The sequence below is a fragment of the Orycteropus afer genome, unplaced genomic scaffold (assembly GCF_000298275.1).
Source record: "Orycteropus afer afer isolate SDZICR_OR568_19922 unplaced genomic scaffold, OryAfe1.0 scaffold00088, whole genome shotgun sequence".
NCBI lineage: Eukaryota > Metazoa > Chordata > Mammalia > Tubulidentata > Orycteropodidae > Orycteropus > Orycteropus afer.
Genome location: NW_006921675.1, coordinates 4,514,479 through 4,542,245, shown reverse-complemented (window position 1 = coordinate 4,542,245; position 27,767 = coordinate 4,514,479). Strand labels below are relative to the sequence as shown.

Genomic DNA, 27,767 nt, shown 5'->3' with positions numbered 1-27,767 from the left:
GCCTTGTTCTTCGCCAGTTCTTTCATTGCAGCTTTGACTTCTTCCTTCATTACCATTGGTTCTAGATCATATGCCACTTCCTGCAATGGATGAAGCATTCATCTCCACTATGCCTATGCCTTTAAAGAAGTAAAGGCATAGTGGAGATGAGTACACTTAATTCTGTGTGTATGTGTGTGCATATGTGTGCATGTGAAAGAGAGAAGGAGAGGGAGAAGGAAATGAATGAATATGAGTTATGAAATATTACTAAAACATACTGAAACAATATACTCCACACTAGCAGAAGACCAAGCATCTACTCCTTTCACTGAAAGAATAAATATTGCTAGTACTTCAGGTAACTAGATAACAAGCATACAGCTTGACTTCCTGGAGATAATGGCAGCTGGCTAACTGATGTCCAATCTAAAGACCTGTAGGTCATCATCAGAAGTTTCAAGGGATCAGCATGTGTTCTATGAACAGAGAGATGATGTCACCAAGAGTCAAAATTAGAAAATAAAACCAGGAGATAGAAAGGCTGAGAAAAGAGGAGGAAGACAGAGCTGCCTCCTAAGTGTAAAACTTGGATCTCCTGTTGTCATTCTAGCTCATTCCCTAGATTACTTCATCCAGTCTCATGATTTAAAATATGTATGTTGATAACCTCCAAATGTGTATCTTTAGCCTTGACCTTTCCCTTAAACTCTAGACTAATACCTTCAACTGCCTACTCTCCATTTCTACTAGAATTTCTAATAGTATCTAAAACTTAACATGTTCAAAATGTAATTTCTGATTTCTACTCCCTAATCTTTCCCACCTGGGTAAATACCTTTATCCTTACAATTCCTCTGACCAAAACTTTTGAGTTTATTTTGACCCTTCACTTTCTCTTATATTCTACTTTCTCTTCAGTGTCAAGTCTTGTTGCTCTACCTTCAAAACATCTCCCCGATTGGATTATTTTCTACCTCCACTGAACCGCCCTCACCCGGCTCCTGCTGGAGTACTGCAGTCGCCTTCTAACTAGTCTCGCTGCTTTCTCCCTTGCCACGTCTACACTCTGTGACACAGGAGCCAGAGTAAAGACGAAAAGTTTAAGACAAGTTATGTTATCCCTTCCTTAAGGGATCTACCTTCTGGCTACCTCTCCAACCTCATCTCCTTGTATTTTACCCTTTGCCTTTTATACTTAGCCATATTGACCTCCTTGCTGTTCCTCAAACAGGACAAGCATGATTTTCCATTTGTTGTTCCATCTGGAACACATGTCTCTCCATATGGGATGTATCTGCAATGTCTTCAGATGTAACTGCATCATAATAACCTATGCATAATAGAAGACTCTACCAATTAGGTCCAGACAGGAAAGTGGAAATTCCTTTCACGTATAGTTAACCCTTGGGCAACATAGGTTTCAACTGTGCAGGTCCACTTATATGTGGATTCTTTTCAAGACATGAATGTTGGAGAAATTCAAGAACTAACAGATACCACACCAGAAGAATTAACAGAATATGACCTGATGAAGATGAGTGCTTCAGAACCAGTGCCAGATGACAAGAAAGAAGATAGAGAAGCAGTGCCAGCAAACAAATTGACATTACACAATCTGGCAGAAGGGTTCTGAATATTATCTGTTGTGTATGTGTCTGTATGTCTCGGTGTGAAAATCTAATAACTATATGGCAAGAACTGTGTCAATTGACTGTTCATTTTATTGATAAAGCTTCTGGTCAACAGTAGGCTATTAGCAGTGAAGTTTCTGGGGACTCATAAGTTATCTGTGGATTTTCGACTGCTTGTTGGGGGGAGATGTCAGTGCCCCTAATACCTGTGTTGTTCAAGGGTCAACGTATTTCACATTGGGAGGGGTGGAGAATTTAATGAATCTTCCTCCAATCTGATGCCTCATTCTTCTTTATATATCCAGTTTCTCAGATTATTTTCTCAGCATGCAGGTTGAATAAGTGTGTTGAAAGGACACTGATGCACACATTTCCAGATTTTAAATCATGCAGTGTCCCTTTGTTCTGTTTGAATGATTGTCTCTTGGTCTATGTACAGGGTCATCATAAGCACAATTGACTGTTCTGGAATTCTATTCTTCACATTGTTACCCATAATTTGTTATGATCCACACAGTCAAATACCTTTGCATAGTCAACAAAACACAGGTAAATACCTTTCTTGTATTCTTTGCTTTCAGCCTAGATGCATCTAATATCCTTTGTTCCATGTCCTCTCTGATATCCAGCTTCAATTTCTAGATGTTCCTGTCAACATACCGCTTGTGGTAGTTAAGATTATGTGTCAAGCTTGGCTGGGCCTGGTTTTGAGTGGCTGGGTAGCTAGATGCAGTTATTCCCCACGGTGAGATTGATAATTAATTCCATGGTGGAATCCATTGGAGCAGCTGAGTCTCAGGGATGTGATCTGCTTCCAGTATGTAAGGAGAAGTTTGAGAAAGGTCTCTGCAGCTTTTTGGCATGCTTGGACCCTGCATTTAGCTGAGTCTTCATTTTAGCAGCCTGCCATGTTTCTTGCTGATCTTGGGACTGTCTCTGGATGTGAATTAATGGCCTGCCATTTTATTTGGTAATATTGGGACTGTGCCATTTTATTTGTTGACATTGGGCTTGTTAGCCTCAGTAGCTAGCAGCTACCTGAGTGAAGAGATGTCTCAAGTTCTAATGGGCTGGGAGCATGAGGTAGAGCTAAAGCCCAGGTCCAGGGGCTTTCACCCAACCCCTAGAGCTGGCACTTTGAACTGGGACTTCTAGCCTCCTAAACTATAAGAGAATAACCTCCTGTTGTTAAAGCCATTCCACTTGGGGTATTTTGTGTTAGAGCAGTACTAGAGGTAATCAAAACACTGCTGCTACCATTTTTAAATTATCTTCAGCAAAATTTTACTTGTGTGTGATATTAATGATATTGTTTGATAATTTTACATTCTGTTGGATATTCTTTCTTTGGATTGGACACAAATATTGATTTCTTCCAGTCAGCTGGCCAGGTAGCTGTCTTCTAAACTACTTGGTGTAAATTAATAAGCACCTCCAGCACTGCATCCGTTTGCTGAAACATCTCAATGAGTATTCCATCAATTCCTGCAGCCTTGTTTTCACCAACTCCTTCAGTGCAGCCTCAACATCTTCCTTCAATGCCATTGGTTCTTGATCATATGCTACCTCCTGAAATAGCTAAACACTGACCCAATTCTTTTTGATACAGTGACTCTGTGTATTCCTTCTGTCTTCTTTTGATGCTTCTTGCATTGCTCAATACTTTGTACAGAGAATCCATCAATACTGCAACTTGAGGCTTGAATTTTTCTTCACTTCTTTCAGCTTGAGAAATGCTATCATGTTCTTCCCTTTTGGTTTTCTAACACCAGGTATGCTGATGAATACCAAAACTCCAAACCTGGTTTTGAGTGGCTGGGCAGCTGGATGCAGTTGTTCTCCATGGTGGGATTGGTAATTAATTCCATGGTGCAATCTACTGGAGCAGCTGAGTCTTAGGGATGTGATCTGCTTCCAGTATATAAGTATAAATATGTGGATAAGGGTATATAAGTATTCAAGTAGCCATTGAGTTGGATCTGACTCATAGCGACCCCTTCTTGGGTTTCTGAGGCAGTATCACTATTGAAGTAGATTGTCCAGTCTTCTTTCTACGGAGTGGCTGGTGGGTTTGAACCGCCAGCCTTCTGGTTAGCAGTAAAATGCCTTAGGCAAGAACTGAATAAAAGATTTCAAAGGGTGGCTGGAGAAAACAAAGTAAAGTATTATAATGAAATGTGCGAGGACATGGTAGTGACACTTATAACTGAGCACTTCCCTTATAAGGACCCTGTTGGATATTCTAGAAGTTGTCTAAGATTATTTTAAGAAATATTGATTCCTACTTAGGTCTTGTGGCTTCTAAGCCATGGCAACTCTCATGACTTATTATGTTATGATTCTTGCTTCCTTGCAACTAAACTGTCACTTGAAGAACAAAGAAAATGGCTCCTAGATGGCTGTCTGGACAGTTAAGCGGACAAGTTCTACTAAAAAAAGAAAGCCTAATGTTGCCTGCTTAGGCTAAATTTCCTGTTCATACCTTCCTAAGCAAACTGGTTCAAGGTGTGGTCTATTAGCAACCTCTTCTTGGGTTTCTGAGGCAGTATCACTACAGAAGTAGATTGCCCACTCTTCCTTCTGAGGAGTGGCTGGTGGGTTTGAATCACTAGCCTTCTGGTTAGTGGTCAAATGCCTTAGGCACTGTGTCACCAGAGCTCCCGTTTTAGTTTAAAGTTTGAATGTTTAGTTAAGAGGTTAGTTAATAATAATCCTCTGGTGGGCATTCCAGCATGGAACAGACCTTCAATATATATATTTATTTCAGGAGCCCTGGTGGTGCAGTGGTTGAAGTACTCAGCTGCTAACCACAAGGTTACTGGTTTGAACCATCTGGCTGCTCCATGGGAGAAAGATGGTTATTTGTTTCCTATTTTCCATATTCCAATCACCAGTAATTATCAATACATTTTGATTGCATGTTTGATCAATTTCAGACCGCAGAAGCTAGTAAAAAAAAAATTTCTATCTCTTCAGCTTTGGTTTTAGTGGTTGGTGCATAAATTTGAATAACAGTAGTATTAACTATTATTCATAAATAAATAATGCATAAATTTGAATAACAGTAGTATTAACTAGGGAGCTCTGGTAGCCTAAGGCACTTGACTGCTAACCAGAAGGCTGGCAGTTCAAACCCACCAGCCACTCCTCAGAAGGAAGGTTGGGCAATCTACTTCTGTAGTGATACTGCCTTGGAAACCCAAGGAGGGGTTGCTATGAGTCGGGTCCGACTCGACGGCACATAACAGCAACAACAACAACAACAGTATTAACTAATTCAATCTATATGCTGAGCAAGTAATCCGAGAAGCTGGACTATATGAAGAAAAACGTGGCATCAGGATTGGAGGAAGAATCATTAACAACCTGAGATACACTGATGATACAACTTTGCTTGCTGAAAGTGAGGATGACTTGAGGCACTTACTGATGAAGACTGAGAAACACAGTCTACAGTATGGATTACATCTCAATATAAAGACGACAAAAATCCTCACAACTAGACCAATAGCAGGATCACGATAAACGGAGAAAAGACTGAGGTTGTCAAAGAATTCACGTTGCTTGGTTCTACAGTTGAGGTCAATGGAAGCAGCAGTCAGGACATTAGACGACGTATAGCACTTGGTAGGTCAGCTGCGAAGGAACTGTTTCAAGTGCTGAGGAGCAAGGATGTCTCCTTGAGGACTAAGGTGCGCCTGACACAGGCCATGATATTTCCAATCACCTCATATGCATGTGAGAGCTGGACAATGAATAAGGAAGACCAAAGAAGAGTTGATGCTTTTGAGTTGTGGTGCTGGCGAAGAACGCTGAAGATGCCATGGCCTGCCAAAAGAACTAACAGATCTGTCCTGGAGGAAGTGCAGCCGAGATGCTCCTTGGAAGTGAGGATGGCCAGACTTCATCTCACCTATTTTGGTCATGTTGTCAGAAGGGACCATTCTCTGGAGAAGGATGCCATGCTTGGTAAGGTGGAGGGTTGACAAAAGAAGGAAAGGCCTTCGATGAGATGGATTGACATGGTAGCTGCAACAGTGGGCTCAAGTATAGCAAGGATTATGGAGCTGGCATGGGATCAGGTGGTGTTTCTTTCTGCTGAGCATGGGGTCGCTATGAGTAGGAGGCAACTCGACGGCACCTAACAACAACAACAGTATTAACTAGTCTTCCTTGTAGGTGTATGGATATTATTGTATAGCTGACAGCATTGTATTTCAGGATAGTTCTGGAAATGTTCTTTTTGATGATGAATGTGACACTATTCCCCTGTAATATGTCATTCCTGGCAGAGTAGTTCATATGACTGATTCAAAATGGCCAATAGCAGTCTATTTCAGCTCATTAATGCATATATGTATTCCATTTCATTTTTGACAACTTCCAATTTTCCTAGATTCGTATCTTTATACATTCTACATTCCAATTATTAATGGATGTTTGCAGCTGTTTCTTCTCATTTTCAGTCTTGCCACATCAGCAAATGAAGGTCCTGCAAGCTTTACTCTATTCTCAGCATTAAAGTTGAATCTACTCTGAGGAGACTGCTCTTCCCCAGTCATATGTGGAATGCTTTCCAACCTAAGGGCTCATCTTCTGGCACTATAACTGCTATTCATAAGGCCTTCTGAGGCCAATTTTTTTCAGAAGTGGATTTGGCTATGTCTTTCTTCCTACTCTGTCTTAGCCTGGAAGCTCCACCTTGGTGACAGAAATGATGCCAGAGATTGCACGACAGAATTCTGCACAACTAATGACCTATTCGTTGCAAATGCATTTTTTGAACAACATAAACAGAATATATGTATGGAATACACTACAATATAAAACAAAAATCCTCACAACAGGATAAGCAACATCATGATAAATGGAGAAAAAATTGAACTTGTTAAGGATTTCATTTTACTTGGATCCACAATCAACAGCTATGGAAACTGTAGTAAAGAAATGAAAGGATGTATTGCTTGTTGTTGTTGTTGTTATATGCCGTCGAGTCGGACCCGACTCATAGCGACCCCTCCTTGGGTTTCCGAGGCAGTATCACTATGGAAGTAGATTGCCCCATCTTCCTTCCGAGGAGTGGCTGGTGGGTTTGAACCGCCAGCCTTCTGGTTAGCAGTCAAGTGCCTTAGCCACTATGCTACCAGAGCTCCCAGGATGTATTGCATTGGGCAAATATTCTGCAAAAGATCTTTTTAATATGTTAAAGAGCAAAATGTTACTTCGAAGAGTGTAAGATGTATCTGACCCAAGCCATGATATATTCAATAGCCTCATATGGATGTGAAAGCCTGGACAATGAATAAGGAAAACCACAGAAGAACTGATGCATTTGAATAACAATGTTGTAGAGGAACACTGAATGTACCATGGACCTCTAGAAGAATGAACAATCTGTCTTGGAGGAAGTACAGCTGGAATACTCCTTAAAAGCAAGAATGGCCAGACTTTGTATCTCATACTTTGGTCACATTGTCAGAAGGACCAGTTCCTGAAGAAAGACATCATGCTTGGTAAAGTATAGGGTCAGGTCAGCAAGAAAGGGGAAGACTTTCAATGAGACGGATTGATACAGTGTCTGCAACAATGGGCTCAAGCATGTCAATGACTGTGAGGATGGCACAGGACGGGGCAATGTTTCACTCTGTTGTACACAGGGTTGCTGTGAGTCAGAACCAACTCAATGGCAGGTAACAACAAGAAGAACAATGTTTTCTGGGTATGTTCCTGACTATCTCAAGCCTTGAGGAGATACATTCTGTCTCCAGTATAATGCCTGGCATAGAAGTACTTGATAATCATTTGTTTAGCTAAGCTAAACTATATGGTCAGAAAGAGCCAGAACAACAGCTAACTTTGGGTAGGAGCAGGGAAGGAATTCAAGCTAGAGGATATTTCTACATATGTGTTTATATATGCGCAAATATATCCATGAGTATAGTAGAGCATATTGGGGGCAAAGATATGAAAACTTCTTAGCCACAACCAAACACCTTGAGGGAATAAGTGCTGGCTCTGGGGGCTTAGGATCATAGTCATGGGGAACACTAAGGTCAGTTGGCATAGCATAGACCATGAACACAACGTTCTACAGCCTACTTTGGTGACTAGCAACTGGAGTCTTAAAAGCTTGTGAGCACCCATCAAAGGTGTATCTATTGCTCTCTCCTGATCCAGAGTAAAGAAGAGTCAAGAAAATCAAAGTGTAAGGAAACAATTAGTCCAAAGGACTAAGGGATCATGTGAACCCCAGTCTCTATGACCCTGAGACCACGAGAACTAGATGGTGTCTGGGTACCACTGTTGACAGCTCTGAAAAGGATCACAGTAGGAAGTGCCAAATAGAGCGGGAGAATACTGTAAAACAAAACTTGAAGTAATGAAAAAGATGAGGCTTACTGGTCTGATAGAAACTGGTGGAACCCCTGAGACTATGGCCTTTAGGGAACCCTTCAAATCTGGAAGTGAGCACTCATGCAGCCAAATGACAGGCCTGTGTGGTGAACGATAATACCAGGGAAGTACCCACTTCTTAGAACAATCAACCATATGAGATCCAAAACGGCAGCATTTGCCCAGGGCTAAAGCAGACGGCGCGAAGAGGCAGGAACCAAGGGTGAAGGGCAATGGTACACACAGGGCGGAAGTAGGAAGAGTGCTTTCATATTGGAAGGATGGTAATCAGAGTCACAAAACAAAATGTGCATGAATTGTTGAATGGAAAACCAATTTGTTCCATAAAATTTCACCCAAATCACAATAAAAATAAATAAATAAAGGAGAAGAGTAAAAAAAAAAAAAAATTATATAGAAATCTGGAGATTATGGAATTCAGCATTATTCCCCTGTAAAACTGGTAAGTACAGCAGGTCAGAGAACGTAGGAAAACGGAGCCATATAGAATCAGTCAAAGCTTCTTCAAGGATAATACAATCTATGGAGGTAAGGAACTAGGACTACAAAGTGTTTCTTAGATTCCAGGATATACCATCTCCATTTTTATCCCCTTACTTTTACTTGCCACCAGTGAATAGTTTTTTAATAGAGAGAAAAGAGTAACTTAAAAAAATAAATAAATACTACCAATGTGCTCTTGGGAATAAATGAAAACAACAGTCCAGTATCACAAAAGAATTAGAGAGAATATGAGCAATGTAGTTTAATTAGGTAGGATGAAAAGCTTTTGCTCATTCTACTTAGTTTGCCCAAACAACTCAGGAACTCTCTTAGGTGCATAAAGCATATAAATAAATGACAAATAAGAATGGTTCATTGAGTCAATGAGTTTTCTGATGCTAAGCATAGTGTCAGTTGGTCCTAGGAATATTAAAATCAAATCCATGTAGATCAAATTCAAAAGAATGTTTGTTCTGGGTCAATTAGTAGTTTTAGGAAATGATGGCGGTATATCTACTGGGAAGTAAGCAAATCTAGAATGTGGATTTTCCTCTCCATTAGCAAAAGAAAAAAAAAATATTCTATTTTTTCTCCCTCAAACCAAACAAACTACAAGGGTCACAGAGACCTTTGAAAATTAACAAAGGACTTATTTTCAGAATAAGGTTAAAAATCAAGAAAATAAATAACCTCTGTTAATCTTTTTTTTTAATAGTTAGGTCTGAAAAGAACTAGCTTTTAAAAATATCAACAGTTTCTAGTTTTTCTAAAAGGTTTTGAATTTCCAGCAGATTCACTTTTCAATATTTCCAGTTTGACCTTAGAGCTTCCGGCTGAACTTTTATACAGCATAAGCTAAATGGGGGACAGGAAGATTTTCAACAGTCCTCAGAAGAAGACTTACTTAATTCCCCTTCCTAAATCAGGCCTGAAATACCATTTTGACACATTGAATAGCATGCCACTAAAGATGCTATCTTTAGAGAAAAATACTGATCATCAAAACCTTCCTAGTGATTAAAAATCACATGGAACTTCTAGCAAGAAGAAGAGATAGCCATTGTGCTCTGATTCACTAAATTACTTCCCACACAGAAGTGGCCCATCATCTTAGCAGCAGGGTAGGCACAATTCACTGTCCTAATAGAATAAGTATTGAGTTTTCACAGTTAAATATCTATAGCTAGCAAATAACTGTTTTTGTTTATGTGTCCTGAGAGTGTGGAGAGGCCATTGGTTAATATTTCAATCTAGTAAATAGAAGGGAACATATCTTAATATGTAATTTCTAGTTCTTCCTTCTCATCTTCTGTACGTGAACTATCCTAATGCCAACCTATTATTTCACTGCTAAAGGAATATGGACCATTGTTGTTGCTATGCGCCGTTGAGTTGGACCCGACTCACAGCAACCCTTCCTTGGGTTCCCGAGGCAGTATCACTACGCAAGTAGATTGCCCCACCTTCCTTCCAAGGAGTGGCTGGTGGGTTTGATCTGCCAGCCTTCTGGTTAGCAGTGAAGTGCCTTAGGCACTTGCTACCAGACCATTAGGAAGCTCTATAATCCCCAAGGTCCTATTTATAACATAGAACAATGTCAGAAATGTTTTTATTTGAAAGCATTCGCCACCTTTTTTTTTTTTTTTTTTTTACCTCATTCCCTGTTGACATGACTGCAACCACTGGAAACTTATTAACTTCAACCTCTGTGACACCTACAGTTGCCAGAAGACCAATCTCTGAAGGGCCCATGTGTGTTCCTTTGGCCAATACGCATTCTCCTCTTTTAATGTCATGGCCGATGGGTCTGAAAATCAAAGTAGAACCATAAGTGGTATGAAATTTTCTTAGCTCAGAGAGAAATGTTAGTGTCAGGGAAGGAGAACACTTAAGGGGAGAAACAGATCTGTTGTCATTGGGATGGTGGAGGTATAGCTTTGTTGCAAGGGAATACTGACCAAATTAGTACACATTCCATTGTAAGAATAACAATCTAAAGTACATGAACTACTAGTGGTAGGGCAGTAAATCATGTTTGTATATAAAAAGGTTACTTCATTATTCCTGGTAATCAGTAGAATATGGGTAAGTACACAATTCTGGGATTATTTGTATTAATACCAATTTCTGGATTATCTAGGGGTTGTTGTTGTTGTTATGTGCTGTCGAGTCAAACCCGACTCATAGCGACCCCTCCTTGGGTTTCTGAGGCAGTATCACTACGGAAGTAGGATTGCCCAACCTTCCTAGGTTAGGGCTTGATAATTCTGGATTATCCAGGGGTAGTTAACTATGAATCATGTACTCTCATCTGCACATGTTGCTTTTGACCTCTTCATCTGCCTTTAGCACCTTCATTTAAAAAGTGGGCAGGGCAGACACAGGATGGAGAGTTCAGAAAACTCATTTTGCTACTTTTAATAGACCTGAAAGCTAATGGCTAATCAATATATCTGCAGATTTATAATAGTCATGTTCTCCTGAGTTCCCGATTATGTAGAAACAAAAGGAGGCTACATACTCTGTATGTTATGAACTTACCTGATATCTTGGCCTGGCCGAGCTTGCACCAGAATTCGCACTTCAAGTTCTTCAGTGCCCTATAATAAGAAAATGTCACGTAAATTCAAATAGAAATTATGATCAGTAGTTTACCTAATCATCTACTTTTATCATCAGACAGATCCAGAATATACAAAAACATAGAGAAACATAGAACCATTAGCTAAACCTTTGAAAACACTATGAATTTCTACCTCAGGTTCCTAAAAGATTAGAAAGTTTTGTGCCAAAAAATAATGAAATATCTTCTTGTTCACATGATTTTAATGTATCAATTCAAATTGTGAACCTTGCTCTATAAGTAGTATTCTCAAAAGAAAAAGATACACACACATACACATACACACACATATAATACACACATATACACACATATATGGATACATTATATGGATAAAGTAAATATGCATGGAGATAATGTTTCTTCTGTTCTCATGAATCATGGGTTTGGCACTATGACAAGTTCCCCAAATAGCTGCAGAAATTTCAGTGAAGGACTTATAGTTTGCCTGGTAGTTGATTCGTGTAAATTTTAATGGTGATCATCAATTTTACATTTATGGGCTGTGAATAATATTGTGATATTGGAACTGTGTCTTGTCATCTGGCAGAGATTGTGGATGCATGTGTTCTGCATTTCAATGCTCTGATGGTTTCTGTGATGCCAATAAATCTGCATAGACAATTTTAACAGCTGACAATGGGATATGCATCTCAAGAGGTGAATTTTATACAACTACAATTTGATTAAAAAGAAAATGATCAGATAAAGAAGAGTGGCTGTGTCTTAGCATGGCAGAATTTCAGTGTATACTCAGCCCATGAAAACATACATTTATCTTTAATTTCAGTCTTTTAAGTATATTTTAAACTCTTCACAAAGTAACTAAGCAGTTGGAACTGTTCTACTTAGTAAGAACAGTTAATAATTTTCAATAATTGCTGCTAGTTTCAATGAGATGAAGATCTGCTTAGATTCCAAAAGATCCTATGGTCCCTTATTTTTAGGCAACAGTAGGAGAACTGACATAAATTTAATATCTCAAAGCTATTATTTGGTAGGACAGATTTTCCCTGAATTACAGAAAGTCAGAGCTGAAGGGGTCATTTGGTTCAAATGCGTGGCTTAGTGTAATACTCAAGAACTGGTCCAAGTGTTCTTTGTTAAACTCTTCTCTATTACATTCTGAATTCATTATAACTGTTGTTGTTGTTGCTATGTGTCGTCGAGTCGGACCCGACTCATAGCCACCCCTCCTTGGGTTTCTGAGGCAGTATCACTACGAAAGTAGACTGCCCCATCTTCCTTTTTGAGGAGTGGCTGGTGGGTTTGAACTGCCAGCCTTCTGGTTAGCAGTCAAGTGCCTTAGGCACTAGGCTACTAGAGCTACTTCATCTTTTTTTCAGAATGAATTTCTCAACTAGAAAGTATATTAACAGTTAGTATTTTTGCTGTTCTATCTTAAGGTATTTTCCTTTCTTGTTTGCATGTGAAATTTCTTGGGTCAAACATAGCGCAGTCTTCTACTGTAAAAGCAGTGATCATCAAGAAAAACAAAATAAAACAAAACCCAAAACACCCTCCTATTACAAAAGATTTTCAAGCCTAAGGTCATTCCTTATTTTCTGGAGACACATTCAGTATAATGTAAGATCCCAACATAATAAAACATCTGGGTTAATCTCATAAACATTACAGAAAACGAGCCTGATCCATGCTATTGTCATAGGAACAAGGGGGCGGTAAGACCTGGTAATGACGTACATCATCTGATTCCCTGATAAGTTCAGTATCTTCCACTTGTACTACTGCATCAGCACCGCAGGGGATGGGAGCACCTGTTGTAACCCTCATGACTTGTCCTGGCATTACTGTCTGAGTTGGCTGAAATGCAAACATGTAAGAGAGAACTGATTTACTAGGTGCTGCAAAGGAAAGTCTGCAAAGGATGTAACATTTTAAGAAACAAACCTTTATAAAAGGAAAGTCTTAAAAGTCTTAATCATTTTGGCCTGATGTAATAAAAGCTACCCACAAACAGGTCCATTTACATCAAACAGGCATTCACTGGATGAAGCTGACTTGATGTGCTCTGGAAGGTAACAGCTGTTAGATGCCTTTTTTGGCCCCGTTTTCTTTTTGAAGAACTGGCACTTATGTTTGCCACAACTGGCTCTCACTCAAATAATCTGAGTTTTCTTAACATATATAAAGTGATTTGAGAAACTGTAAGAAAAAAAAAAATGCTAGGAAATATGATTTTATAAATGACAGTTACGAAAAACCAACACCTTAGTGATTTATTCTTCTGATGTTTAAGAAATGCAGTGTTTGACTAAACTTTTTGGTTAAATAAAGGCAAACCAAAAACTTAATTTTTATTATTGCTCTTGAAAACCTTTCTAAAGCATTTCAGTTCATATTTCAAGTAGTAATGAAAGTCTAGCAAATATAACTGAATCATTTGTAAATGATTCCAGTATGTGTAATATTTTAGATTAAACATTATATCCAAAATTTTCCTTGTTTGAACTTTCATGTGGATAGTATAGGAGACTGAGGTAAACATGTACTGACCACAGGACTTGCCCTGCAAACTTCTCCCAGTCTGAAGAAAAGTATATTTCTATAAGATCCATCTGATAGGTTTGATCTGGCCTCAGAAGAGTCATTTGTCATGGGCCACAATTTAGGTCAGAGTTGAGGAAAGGAATGCTTCCAATTCCCCCTAAAGAAAATCCTGAGACCATATTAATTCCCCAATTAACAACAACAACAAAAAGGTATTATGCAAAGATACCTGCTTCGTAAATATTTTAAATCTTAGGAAATGGCTAAGTAAAAATACCCTATCACATGAAGTAATATCAAAGTAAATCTAAACATTTATTATTAGAAAAGCCTTAAAAAGCTTTTCTCCATAGTATTATTGCTGCAAACAATACCACCAATGGCTAATATTTATCGAACCTTTATTCTAGGCTTGTTGTTGTTGTTGTTGTTATGTGCCATCGAGTAGGCCCCGAATCTTAGCGACGCCTCCTTGGGTTTCCGAGGCAGTATCACTACGGAAGTAGATTGCCCAGCCTTCCTTCCAATCATTCTATGCTAGGTACAGTTAAACGCCTTATGTCCTAGAATAAAAGTCCTATAAGCCAGGGATTTGCTTTATTCTGTTTGCCTCTCCAGATCATATTCTATTCTCCATTCTGTGCTGTGTCTCAGAAAGCTGACATCTATGGACTATTATTTCAACCAGGTTCCCGTCACTCTGGCTTCTGACTAGATTCAGCCAATGGGAAGGACCAATAGTAATATTAAAGGGTTAAGAGACACAAGTTGTTGTTGTTGTTGTTATGTGCCGTCGAGTCAACCCCGACTCATAGCGACCCCTCCTTGGGTTCCTGAGGCAGTATCACTACGGAAGTAGGATTGCCCAACCTTCCTTCCGAGGAGTGGCTGGTGGGTTTGAACCGCCAGCTGTCTGGTTAGCAGGCAAGTGTCTTAGCCACTATGCTACCAGAGCTCCCAGAGACACAAGTAGGGGTTTTTATTTCCCTTGAACTTTCCCTGTCGGGGAGCAGTTTGGCCATGGTGGTGTAATCTCTATTACTGAGGGCACAACCTCTGTTGGGCTGGCCCCTGCCATACCTATGAATCTTCCCATATTTAAGTACCGTTCTCTCCCTTCAGACCTACTGATGATAATGAAGTCTCACTGTTGCTGGCGCCTGGGTGCACATTCCTCTCTGTTTCCCTTAACCCTTTCTATATCTATAGCCTGCATTACTTTCTCACTAATCACCCCCTTCCCAGACATATTGTTATATCATCCTAAAGTTAGAAAAGTGTCTGGTACAAGGTAGGCACTAGATAAATAGTTTCAGAATGAATAAATGTGCATTATCTCCTACAATTATCATTAACAATCACATCAAGTAGGTGGCTCTATTATTATCACCATTTTAGAGGTTTGGAACCTAAAACTTAAAAAGATTAATTAATTTGCCCAAGATTAACTACCATTAAGTTACAACATTGGACTTAAACTCAAGTATGTCTAACTCCAAAGACAGACTCTTAACTTCTATGTCATACCTTCCTTAATACCTCAGCCATTTATGCAAATAATTTTATAATGCCATTTCTTATAGATGACTGACACTGGGTCAACCGAATCTCCATATGGAATCCTTTTTGGTTTACAACTCCAGTATTGTCCCTGGTTTTTTTTTTTTCCACAGTCATGGGAGGAGGAAATTCTTGGGAGCAGATCTGTTATTGAGCCACGTACCTAATATCTCCTTATCCTGTTATTCAAACAAAAGATATTCCAGGCTTATTCAGAATTGTGTCATTTTTCACCAAGATAATGCATAGGATTTAAAATGTAAACTTTAGCGACCAATGCATTTAAAATTTATTTTTTAATTTCAATCTCACATATTTCTCATTGTCTAGGAGATCTCTTTATCTGCTATAGAGGCCATTTTGTAGGGCAATGATTTCTGATGAAAAGCGTTAAAGTTTTGAATTGATATGTGTGTTTTTTAATACAGGTGCTAATGTCAAAACTATTTCCTGAGTCTGTAGAACAAAGACATTTAATACAGACCTGTAGAGGTCCTTCTTTTGCTGAAAGTGCTTTGTTGGCTAAGGTAGAAAGTGAATTTAGGGCAGTTGCTTCCCAAGTTGTGATGTGTTAATCTAAAGTCCTTCTTCAACATTCCTGGGTTTAATGTACTATATTATCTAAATTTTAGTTTTACTTGGTTTGACCTATAATTTTCTCTACTTGTTGGTTTAACCACAACTTAAGATACGCTTTTTTGTTGTTATTTAATAAAAAAATAATTTTTCTCTTCTCCAAGACCAGCAATTCTAAGTGGTAGGTGGATGATTCTCACACCACCTCATACACATTAAAGCCAATATTAAAGATATCATTGAATACATAAAGATATTTACATATCCATTTAGAGTGGATATATGAACTGTAACTGAATTGAATCATCTGAAAATCATACATTCTGGTAATACATGAAGTACTTCCTTTAGATTAATAGTTATTCTTTGCATTTTATATTTATTGATAGTCTTTACATGATTTACATAGAGTAAAACAGTCCAAATCTAGACTGAGTTGGATCTTTCAAGTTTTGTCCAGTGATAGCACTTTATAATTATTATGTAGTGTTTTCTATGAAAGTATCCAGTGCTAACCAATGGGACCAAACTATAAGGGATTTAAGGTAAGTATTTCAGTATACCAAGAAAGCATTTTGTAAATCACTACTGCAGTGTCACCTCAATGCTCAAGTGTGTGCACTTTGAAGAAGTGAATAATTTGGCTCTGGCAAGATCTTGAAGGTAGCTGTAAAGTTTACGCAATAGATTAATCTGTTATCGAAAAAGCACATTACAGATAATTTGAAGGCCCTTTGTTGTGTTTAGTTTTAATCTTTTTTCCTATCAAACTTGTACAGGAATTTATAAGAAGTTAGCAACTTTTAAGTTTCACATCTCTTCTTGTGCTTCTAGTTCTCTAATAGAGTTGGAAGTCTTAACTAAAAGTAAATAAGGGTTAAGAAGTTCTCAAGGCCCTTAAGAATCTGCTACTTAGCATTATGTGTACTAGTCTGTGGCTACCACAAACTACTTGTAGTTCCCTAAGTACTCCATGTAATTTTCAAAAACACCTGTGGGTCTTGGCTTAACTTCTTACCTCTGTCTGGAATGTTTCTTTTCCATTTCTGCTTTTGTAACACTGTCCAATCTTATCTCCCTAACCACTCCAGGCTGAAATGCTCAACCTCTCTTTTGTGCTTCATAGCACTTGAGTGATATCATTAGTGTAATACTTAATACACTATATTGTATTTAGTTGTTTTTACTCTGTCTCCTGCATTAAATGTAAATTCCTTTAGAATAGTAATCACATCTCAATCTAGCTTATATCCCCAGAACCTAGCCCAGTCCTGGGTATACACAATAGGTGTCCTCGACAAATGTTAGACTCAGTTGAAGATCAGACAAGTACTCCTTGAAAAATAGCTATTTTGTGGCTCCACAGGGCACTGTGCTACTTGTACATACATAGGGTTGCCATGAGTCGGAAATTACTTGATGGTAGCTGGTTCTTTTTTTCCTCCTATAGTGATGCCTAGATGAAAAAATAGTTCTGGTGACAGATGAATTCAAAAGGGTTTTCTTGAGGTATGATATGGCTTTCAGACCAGTAATACTGGCAAGCAACGCCTATCTAATGAGTTTTAGAGAAGTTAAACAACCTGTTCTTTGTAAATTTCCATTTGTAACATAAATTGGGAAAACATCTGAGAAGACCATCTAGAAATGGTTGTTTAATTCAGAAAATCAATGTTTATGCAAAAAGGAAGAATCACGCAATCATAGGGCTGGTAAATGCTTGTGGGACATATCTATGAGGCAGACCAATAACACCATGACATATATCAATAGATACAGATTCTTTAAGAAATGACAATTTCTTTAGTTCTTTCTCAAGGAACCATCATTTAATTTAATCTCTTTGATAATCTTCTGTCTGTCTAATCCTTTTCTAAAATTTTCACTAACTGATAGGGGAAGTTTAGAATTAGATGGTAAAAGTCCATGAAGCTGAAAACTGATGTTAAACCTAAAGGTCCTCTGAATCTCACCTGTTCACCAGCTTGGGACTCCCCAATGATGAAACGGTCTCCTGGGCCATCAGCAGCTGTGAGATGGAACAGAACCCAGAAGAAACATCAGTATGGACCAGTACCAATGAGTAAGAACCCAGTATTTGAATTCTAAAATTTGACTAAAATTATCTGATAAGGCTTCAGAAAAATAGAATACTTTTCTGATCTCTTACATTAGACAATGGCTTTATTATTACCAGCTTGACTTTTGGTATCCACGACTCATAAATGGAAATTGTCTTCCTGTCACTCCATAGTATTCACATTTGTGCTTTTCTAATAGGAAGTTCATTTAGGTTAGCCTTCTAAATAGACACCACCTTATGCAAGTGTTTGTATATCAGATGTGTATGTGGACATATATATGGATATATTACTATATATACCTGTAGAGCAGATGGTGGGTTTGAACTGCTGACCTTCTGGTTAGCAGCCAAATGCCACTATGCCACCAGAGCTCCTTATATATACCTATATATATGCATTTCTCCATTTTTCTGTTAAAACTTTTACTGTTTCATATTTTCTTATTTCTCATCCAATCTGAAATTCACAATAATCCAGTGACGTAGGAAGAACAGATAATCCTCTCTTCATTTGACAGCTGAATAAACAGTATGTAGGAGCTCTAGTAGAAAAGGTTAAGTGCCCTGAACAAGTCCTGGTTGTGGTAAAACTAGGACTAAAATCCAGTATCTTAATGGGCAACTCATTTTTAAATTTTTTTAATGGATCACCATACTATTTCTCAGCCAAAACTCAGGCAGTACTGCATCACCTTTTCCACTGGCTAATTATTTATTTTTAAGTTGAAAGAAACACATTCAGAATAAACCAAAAAAGTCAAACCCACTGCCATCTGACTCAGAGCGATCCTCTGCGACAGCACAGAACTGCCCCATAGAGTTTCCAAGGCTGTAAATTTTTGTGGAAGAAGACTGCCTCATCTTTCTCCTGCAGAGAAGTTGGTGAGTTGGAACTGCTGACATTCAGATTAGCAGCCGAATGCCTTAACCACTGTACCACTAGAGCTCCTCCATTCAGAATAGGGATTTCTTTTTTTACATACTATATAGTAACGGTTAGTCCTTGGGTAGTAGAACACTTTAAATCTCTCGGCTGCTAAATGAAAGTTTAGAGGTTTCAGTCCACACACACATGCTTGGGAAGAAAGGCCTGGCAATCTGGAACAATCTGCATTGAAAACCCTGGGGAGCACAGGTCAACTCTGACACACATGGGTAGCCGTGAGGGTGAACTGACTTGATGGCAGTGTTTTTCTGTCTTTTAATGGTAATGGCTGGATAAAAAAAATATTCCTGGTAATAAATGAATTCAAAAGGATTTTTTTGAGGTACGGTATGGCTTTTGGAGCACTATTACTGGCAAGCAATGCCCATCTAGTGAGCTCTATGATCGTGACCATTACTTCTGTATCATCTGCACACAGCAAGGATTTGGGCATATTACACCATCTATATGAGTATTTTAATTATAATTATAATGATAAATAATAAAAAATATTTTTCTCTCTTTTAAAAAGAACACATGAGATTCATGGTTTCTTCGTGGTAGTTTTCTAAAGTCTTATTTACCATATTGTTTATGAAACACTTCTTTACACAGATGACCTATGGTTAATCTGATATGGAGAGGGACAAGGCATTAACATTGAATCTCTTCTGAACACTAAATGTTGTACCTTGTGCTTTAGACATGATCTCAGTTAATAAACTGTGGCTTTCTTGTGTTTTTTTAGAATCCTAGTGTATAAGCAGTATCCATTTATAAAAACTAGACTAGTTTTCCTCCAATGCTATTTTAATATACTACTTTTAGGGGCTCTTTTCTAAAAAATTATACTTTTAAAAGTGAACAATGTAAAACATACTAGAAGTTATTGCTTCAACAATGATCAACATTTTACCAATTTTGTTTCATCTATTGTTGCACTGTTTTTGCAGTATTTTAAAGCAAATCATGATTTTGTTATGGCAGAAAATTAAAATATCAGTTATTTTTCAGAGTTCCATATGAATGATCTCAAATGTAAGCAACTCCCCCCGGAGGGAAATAATCATAAGCTTGCCACCTCCCATATGCAACCTACACATTCTCTCCTTTTAATTCCGGCATAAAAAGAAATTAGCATGGCTTTAGAAGTAAAACAAAGCTGAATCTGAATCCCTGTCCTGCCTATTATTAGTTTTATAACTGAGTAATTTACCAAATCTCTTTAAGCTTCAGTTTTCTTGCTGATAAAAATGAGGATAATGATACTTTAAAAATAGTACCTTGAAAGCTGTTCATTCCTTTCACTCATTCAGTAAATTTCTAGGGCACGTCTCCCATGCTCCCAGTGTCATACACAGTAGGTACTGGGGACGGAGTAGAGAGTAATACCAGGCCTGGTTTCTATCTAATGCAGTGCCAGTCTGTCGTAATGTTTTTTGGACTCTGGATCACAAATGGAAGTGGGTTGCAAAATCAACTTGTAAATAATTAAAAACAAAGTTTATTGTGATATATATAATAAAAACTTTGCCATTTTAACCATCTATAAGTGTATAATTCGGTGACAGTAATTACATTCAATATGTTGTGCAACTCTCACCACTATCTATTTCCAAGGTTTTCATCCCCACAAACAGAACTCTACTCCCCTTACACAGTAGCTCTCCCCCAGTCCCTGGTGACCGTTAATAATCTTTGTCTCTAGGCATTTGCCTATGCTAGATATTTCATGTAAGTGAGATCACATATATTTGTTCTTTTGTGCCTGACTTATTTCACTTAGCATAATTAAAAATTTTTCCTTTTTAATAAAAAAGTATATAAAGGATGTTTCATCACACACAGTAAGGACAAGTATTATTTCATGAAACTTGTTTTTCATATATGTGTGTGTGTCTGCACATATATATGTTTGTATATATGTGATATAGGGAGCTCTGGTAGCATAGTGGCTAAGACACTTGTCTGCTAACCAGACGGCTGGCGGTTCAAACCCACCAGCCACTCCTCGGAAGGAAGGTTGGGCAATCCTACTTCTGTAGTGATACTGCCTTGGAAACCCAAGGAGGGGTCGCTATGAGTCGGGGCCGACTCGATGGCACATAACAACAACAACAACAACAACATATGTGATATATATATGACATACATGTAACATATATATGATATGTATGAGAGCTCCGATGGCATAGTGCCTAAGGTATTTGACTGCTAACCAGAAGGCTGGTGGTTCAAACCCACCAGTCACTCCTCAGAAGGAAGACTGGGCAATCTACTTCCATAGAGATACCACCTCAGAAACCCAAGGAGGGGTCGCTATGAGTCGGATTCAATTTGACAGCAGTGAGTTTAGTTTTTAGTTTTTTTTGTGTGTGTGATCTACTTATCTGTCCATCTCACTGACTTGTGATGAGACAGATATTAATCAAATAATCACATTAATGAAATATATAAACACAAATCAAGAAACCAAGAAAGGGAGATGTTTGTATGAGAGCATGCATTTAAAAGCTATAAGAGAATTAGGGAGAGCTTCCCTAGTGAAACGATTCCTGATCTGAATATGAAGGATGAAAAAGAGCTAAGCAGATAAAAGATGTGTATGTGTTGGTGTGTGTATGTGTGTGTTTGTGTGTGTGTGTGTGCGAGACAGAGACAGAGAGAGAGAGAAAGAGAGAGAGAGAGATTGACAGAGGGATATAAATCAGGGGTGGAGGAAATGCTCCATATAAAGAAAACAGTATATGCAAAAGCTCTAGCCCGTATCTTCCTTTTATCTTAAATTCTAGCCGTTCTCAACTTTTAGTACTGTAGTTGTCCGACGGTACCCAGTTGACTCAGATGTCAGCTCTACAACATACGCTACTTTCATTGCTTGGAGTGCCCTTCCTTTAACCGTGTGTTTGGTTATAGACCTAGCTTTGAAGACTCAGTTTAAGCGTCACATTCTCTAGGACTTCATATCTGCCTCCCTTCCCCTCAAGGGTCATGTATTTCCTCTTTAGTTTCCCCAATGTACCCTGAAATAACTCTAATGATGGTTTCTTAATTTATTGGCAGGGATTTGCTTATTTGTCTCATGAGAATCCTTAGCACTGGCCACATAAGTGTTCAATATGTGAAGTGTTTAAAATGTTCAATAAATGAATGGGCATGGATGCTAGACTCTTTATAATGATGAAGACATGAGTGAACAAATAATTTTTTCCTCTCATTTTCTAACAGAAAATGCTGTATTTTAAATGTCTTTCATTTTCTTCTGAAAAGTATGTTTTCCTTCTAAACTTGAGTCCCCATTTTTAGAATGTTTAGAAAGCTGCTATAATTCTATAAAACTAAGATTATATAATTTCTTGTCTAGCACAAAACCTACCTCATAGTTGATGCTCAATAAACATTTGTTGAAAAAAATAAATAAATGAATTTGTCATTTCCATAATACTTTGGTGGGAAGTTTGTAAACTGACTTGCATTTACTGGTATTGTGCTTTGTAAGTTTTCTTAAATCATTTTATAAATGTTGAGTATTTTATCTCTTCAGCTAGATTATGAGGAGCTCCTTAGAGATAGGAACCACTTCTTCCACGTCTCTTTTTGAAATCCTCTGTTCTTCACTTTCTATCCTTTCTTCTGTTCACCCATATATGCACATGCACCCAAAAAAACTCACTGTAATCGAGTTGATTATGACTCATAGCAACCTTATAAGGACAGAGTACAACTAGAAGGTTTCCAAGGCTGTAAATATTTACAGAAGCAGGCTGCCTCATCTTTCTTTTGCAGAGTGGCTAGTAGGTTTGAACTGCTGACCTTTTGGTTAGCAGTCAAATCCTTTAGACACTACACTACCAGAACTCCTTCACGTATTGTTGTTGTTGTTATGTGCCACTGAGTCAGACCCGACTCATAGCGACCCCTCCTTGGGTTTCTGAGGCAGTATCACTACAGAAGTAGATTGCCCCATCTTCCTCCTGGGGAGTGGCCGGTGGATTTGAACTGCCAGCCTTCTGGTTAGCAGTCAAGCGCCTCAGGCACTACGCTACCAGAGCTCCTTCATGTATACACATCTAAAATGTTCATATCAATGCTCTGCACAGAGACTCTAAATAAAAGTCACTAAATAAATAATGAGGGACTAGAGATCATTTGGAGTACTATAGGGGCAAGCCTGGTACAGAGTCTCAAGGAGGCTGAAAGAGTTCTTAAGTGATTCTAAAAATCAAGGTCCTTTGTTAAGTTATGAGAGAAGCAGCTCTGGGAAAGAATATGTACTCACTTGAACTATGATTTCCATTTTACCCTTAACCTTTCCATCTGCTAATTGGTAGCCTTTTGTGACTTCTCTGTAAGCTTCTTAAAATACTTTATAGCTCTGTTTCTGGCCTTATAAGGAAGGTTCATAGAACTGACAACATATATAGCAATGCCTCTCAAATTTTAAGGTGCATATAAATTACTTGGGGATCCTGTTAAAATACAGATTTTTGACTCAGTAGGTCTGGAATAGGCCTGGGATTCTGCATTTCTAACAAGCTGATCTTACTGCTCTACAGATGACTCTTTTTAGGAACAAAGCACTGTAAGATTGAACTGAATATATACAAATGCAGACTAAAAGAAAACTTAAGGAATAAATAATTAGTGAATTACATAGAAGACCTGATTTTACATCTTTAACACCGAGGCCCACTGTTTATTAGAAAGAAAGGGAAATAATCACCGATATCCCTAACTTGCTGTCACCTATTTAAAAACACCTACTAAAGAGACAGATAAGAGAAAAAGTTGCCATTTTCAAAATAAATTCTACACGCGTGGGTGGGAAGTGGAGGAAGTAGAGAGATGGTGTCACATGAACCTAAATCTTGAAAAGAATTAAACTAAGTATGCGTTAGAGAAGATGAGGAAATTCCAAGGATTTCTATACAGGCTTAGAATCTCCTGCCCCACCCCCTAATATTGACACTAGTGAGCTTCCTTTTCTGCTTTGTAACTGTAAAATTTAATTTGAAGGAAGTGATAAAAGCAATAGAAACCAAACCCTAACAGCATTATAACCGCAGAATTCATAATGCTTAATGGTAGGCTCTGAAGCTGTTCCTGGTCCTTCCCCTTTTTTAATGCCCAGAAAACACTTTTAGCCTGTTCACTTCTTTATTTAAAGATTCCCGATTATATCATTTGATATCAATTGTTACAATTAGGTAACTACTTATTGTGGCAATGTTTTCTCATTTCTTACAAAAATGGATTTTAATAGAAAATAATTGTCCTCAAACCATCTGCCATAGTATATTCCTTCATTTTTATTTTCTAGCCATATGTGACTTCTCTCTAAGCGTCCTGAAACACTTTAAAACTATTCATTTATTTTCAAAAACAGAGATTCTCATCATTTCCATGTTAGAGCTGAATAAACTGAGGCCTGTTGTGATAGCATGACTTTCAAAAGGCCACAGGAAATATCTCTGTCAGAAGAATAAGACAAAGGGATTAAGAATTTGTCTGATTATGGAACTATACTACAAGATGGATAACAGGTACCAACAAAACAAATCTCACAGCCACTAAGTCGATTCTGTCTCATAACAACCCTATAGGGCAGAGGAGCCCCACAGGGTTTCCAAGGCTGTGAATCCTTATGGAAGCAGACTGCCTCATCTGTCTCCCACAGAGCAACTGGTGGGTTTGAACAGTCGGCCTTCTGGTTAGCAGCTGAATGCCTTAACTACTGTGCCACCAGAGCTTTTTATGATAGGTATGGGGTCATAGTATTTATGTACATATTAAGATTTGATTCTAGGAAGGGATGGAGACAAGGCTGGAATATGGATTAATACTTGCTGCAGTTATGCAGAAGGACTAAACTGGGTGAATCATTTGGGATTTTAAATCTGCTGTCGTTTCCTATGGAAAGCAAGAAGCTGGGAGTAGGATAGATGAGTGCGAAGACATTTTATATTCTCTACCATCACCTTCCAGGGGAAAACACTCACTTATTTTTACTACTGGGAAAGGAAGTAGAACTTTTCCTTAAAGAATATTTTAAGGTTTCTGAAGTTTAAAAAAATTAATTATTCCAAATTATCTATCGGCTCACATGAGTGATACTTTCACATACATCATAAGGCCCTGTCAAATGAGCTGGAGAACCAGCTGTGGCCAAAGAGGATTTAAATGAACAAACAAGAAACCCTGGAACACTGGGTGGGGGGGAGGAGCGGCGGGGGGGTGGGGGAGAAGAAAAAACAACCTAGCTGTAAATCAAAAAAGCTGTGGACTGTTTATACAGAATTGGAATAGTCACTTTAACCTCTTGGGAGGAAGTACAACAAAATGTTAATAGTGGCCAGGCAGTGAGATAATGGACAATTAACAAATGTTCTTTTTGATTTTCTGCACTTTCCATAAGCATGTATTTCAATCAGGATGTAAAAAGGAAAAAAAAAAAAAAAAAAATTCTCCCTTTATACAAATGGCAAGGATTTCTCTTAATGTATCCTTGAAGAATTGTATATTGTACACGGTTCTCAAATTAATCCTTGGTTTGTTCAAAATTTTTAAATTTCTTTTCTAAATGATTCCAAAATAAGTTCTGAAGGCATAAGTTGTTCAAATTAAACTTTTGTAGTTAAGTTGAACTTGGGATTCTGAGATATTTTTGCCTTTAGTAACATCTAAGAGACTATAAGACAATGTTAGCCCACATCTCCGCAGGTGGGTGTGATGGCATAATGAAGATGATTAGCTTATTCAGTGTGAAGAGAGAAATCTTCAAAAACATAAAAAATAAAAATAGTTTATTAATTCTCATTGGTAACATACAACTTTCATTTTCTTTTCTTTGCTTTTACTTCTCAGATTGACTCCTTCCTAAATGCAGTTTTAGTCTTATTAGGTTGCAGGTCTTCCTGTTATATCACCACTCATCACTTGATTCCTGCTTTTCCCTTTTCTTTTTTAAAATACGTATTTAGCTCTGGTGGCCTAGTGCCTAAGGCATTTGACTGCTAACCAGAAGGCTGGCAGTTCAAACCCACCAGACACTCCTCAGAAGGAAGATTGGGCAATCTACTTCCATAGTAATACGGGCTCGGAAACCCAAGGAGGGGTCACTATGAGTCAAGATCGACTCGACGGCAGTGAGTTTTTTTAATTCTCTCTCTCTTTTTTTTCCCCCCAAAAAACCTCTTCCTGTGTATGTCTTGTTTCCTTAGTCACTTTATTACTGTCTTGATTTTTCAACCCACATACCTTAAAGCAAGTGGTCCTCCAACTGGTTTGGAGTTTTATCCCACATGTTTCTGAAGGATACTGGCTAATGCTTAGTGATCCAGAGCAAGTTAGCAACCTCTTTACACCTAGAGGGTTAGCAATGCTCACAGGTGCCACTGGTTATTACTGGAAGCCCTAAGGCAAAGGCAGAGGAGAAGAAAAAAAGGGAGAATAAAGGGAATGGGGAGAAAGGAATGGGAGTCAAGGAAGAGAGGGGTGGAGAGAAGGGGGTACACGAAGTAGAGAGTGGTAGAGAGCCACAACAATTGCCTTCAGGATACTTTTTACCCAAACACTGCTTGGGGGTGGTATTACAACACAGAAGAGACTGACAAATGCATTTATCTGCAAATAAATAAAAGTCATCTTCATTTCAGAATATGGTAAAAAGGACTTTTAGGATCCACAGAATTTGTCTTCCTGAATTACAGATAAGGGTGAAAAGATGTAACCGAAAACTTCAGCAAGTTTATAAGACTAACTGCTACTTTTAGCCAATGCCTTTTTTTGTCCACTGATGAGTTCTGCTGCCTCAATTATGTTGACATATAGAGACACACCTGCTGTTCCTGTTTTGAGCCTTAACCACTTATCTGTTGCATGCCTTAGAGAACTAGCAGCATGTCACAAGAAAGAAATGTGAATCAGCTACATGGTAGATAATAAACTTTTTATACCATGACAGTCATTGTAGACATTTTTACATGGAATAAGTAAAAGCAACACCACTCCAGAATAAAAGAATAAGATACTGAATAGCAATTTTACATTAAAAAATTTCTTTGATAGATTCTACAACAGCAGGAAGGTTCCATCATGGCTCATTTGGGCTAACCGTCCTTTTTGGCAACAAGAAAAGCTCAGAGCAATAGTTTGTTTTTACTGAGCTGTTGCTACCTCATGCAAAATCACGGAACAACATTCCGTTTGAGAATAATTCTTCCTTAATTTATTCTTACCCTCTCCTGGTTTATATTATAAAGAACGTAAAAACTAGACCTTCCTGTAACTTTGGTATTTCATTTATTGTAGTTGTTTGTTACACTCTGGAAGTAAGAATTCTTTGTCATTCTGTAGTAATCCTGTATGAGTACAAATAATAAGATCAAAACAAATTTTACTTTTAGTGAAAAGTAAATAATAAGAAATACGTAAGACTAAGAAATAAGAAGAGCCAATGGGGCTATCAGAAGAATAAAATAATTTTCTTTCTGGACAATATTCATTATAATAATTACTGCAGAGGAATAAATTTGGGAAAAAGAGATAGGAGAGATTGGAGATTTATTACTTTTGCTTTGGCTTTATCAATTTCAGAAGTACTCCAATCTAGTGAGATCTAGTTATTAGCTGAATGAGGTTCATATAAGATAGTCTTCCAAAAGAGAATATACTAGTGGGAATAAAAATTTATAAGGTAACTCTCTTCACCATTTAATTTATACAGAATATGAGAGTAATAATTCAGGTAACTATGATCCATTTTCAGAGATGGTCTAAGTAAACGTGTTAATAATACCACTAATAATAAATAAGAGCAATAATAATTACCCTTATTAAACATTTGAAGAACAATTATTGAGTGCTCTCTTTTTTGTGTGCCAGGTACTTCATTAATTCTTTCTAGAGCTTCATTAAATCCTCACAACAACCATTTTGTAAACCTCACCAGTTTACAGATAAGGAAACAAAGGCTCAAAA

At 37.9% G+C, this 27,767-nt stretch overlaps 1 protein-coding gene across 1 annotated transcript in view; it reads right to left on the bottom strand.

Annotated features, from left to right (window-relative positions):
• The window catches only part of GPHN (gephyrin), a 795,631-nt gene that overhangs the window by 113,761 nt on the left and 654,103 nt on the right, over positions 1–27,767 (bottom strand). The window contains exons 15-18 of the mRNA XM_042781141.1: positions 17,754–17,809; positions 12,838–12,957; positions 11,052–11,110; positions 10,164–10,317 (exon numbers count right to left, since the gene is read on the bottom strand). Of these exons, the coding sequence (XP_042637075.1) occupies positions 10,164–10,317; positions 11,052–11,110; positions 12,838–12,957; positions 17,754–17,809 (389 nt within the window). The remainder of the gene's footprint in view (positions 1–10,163; positions 10,318–11,051; positions 11,111–12,837; positions 12,958–17,753; positions 17,810–27,767) is intronic.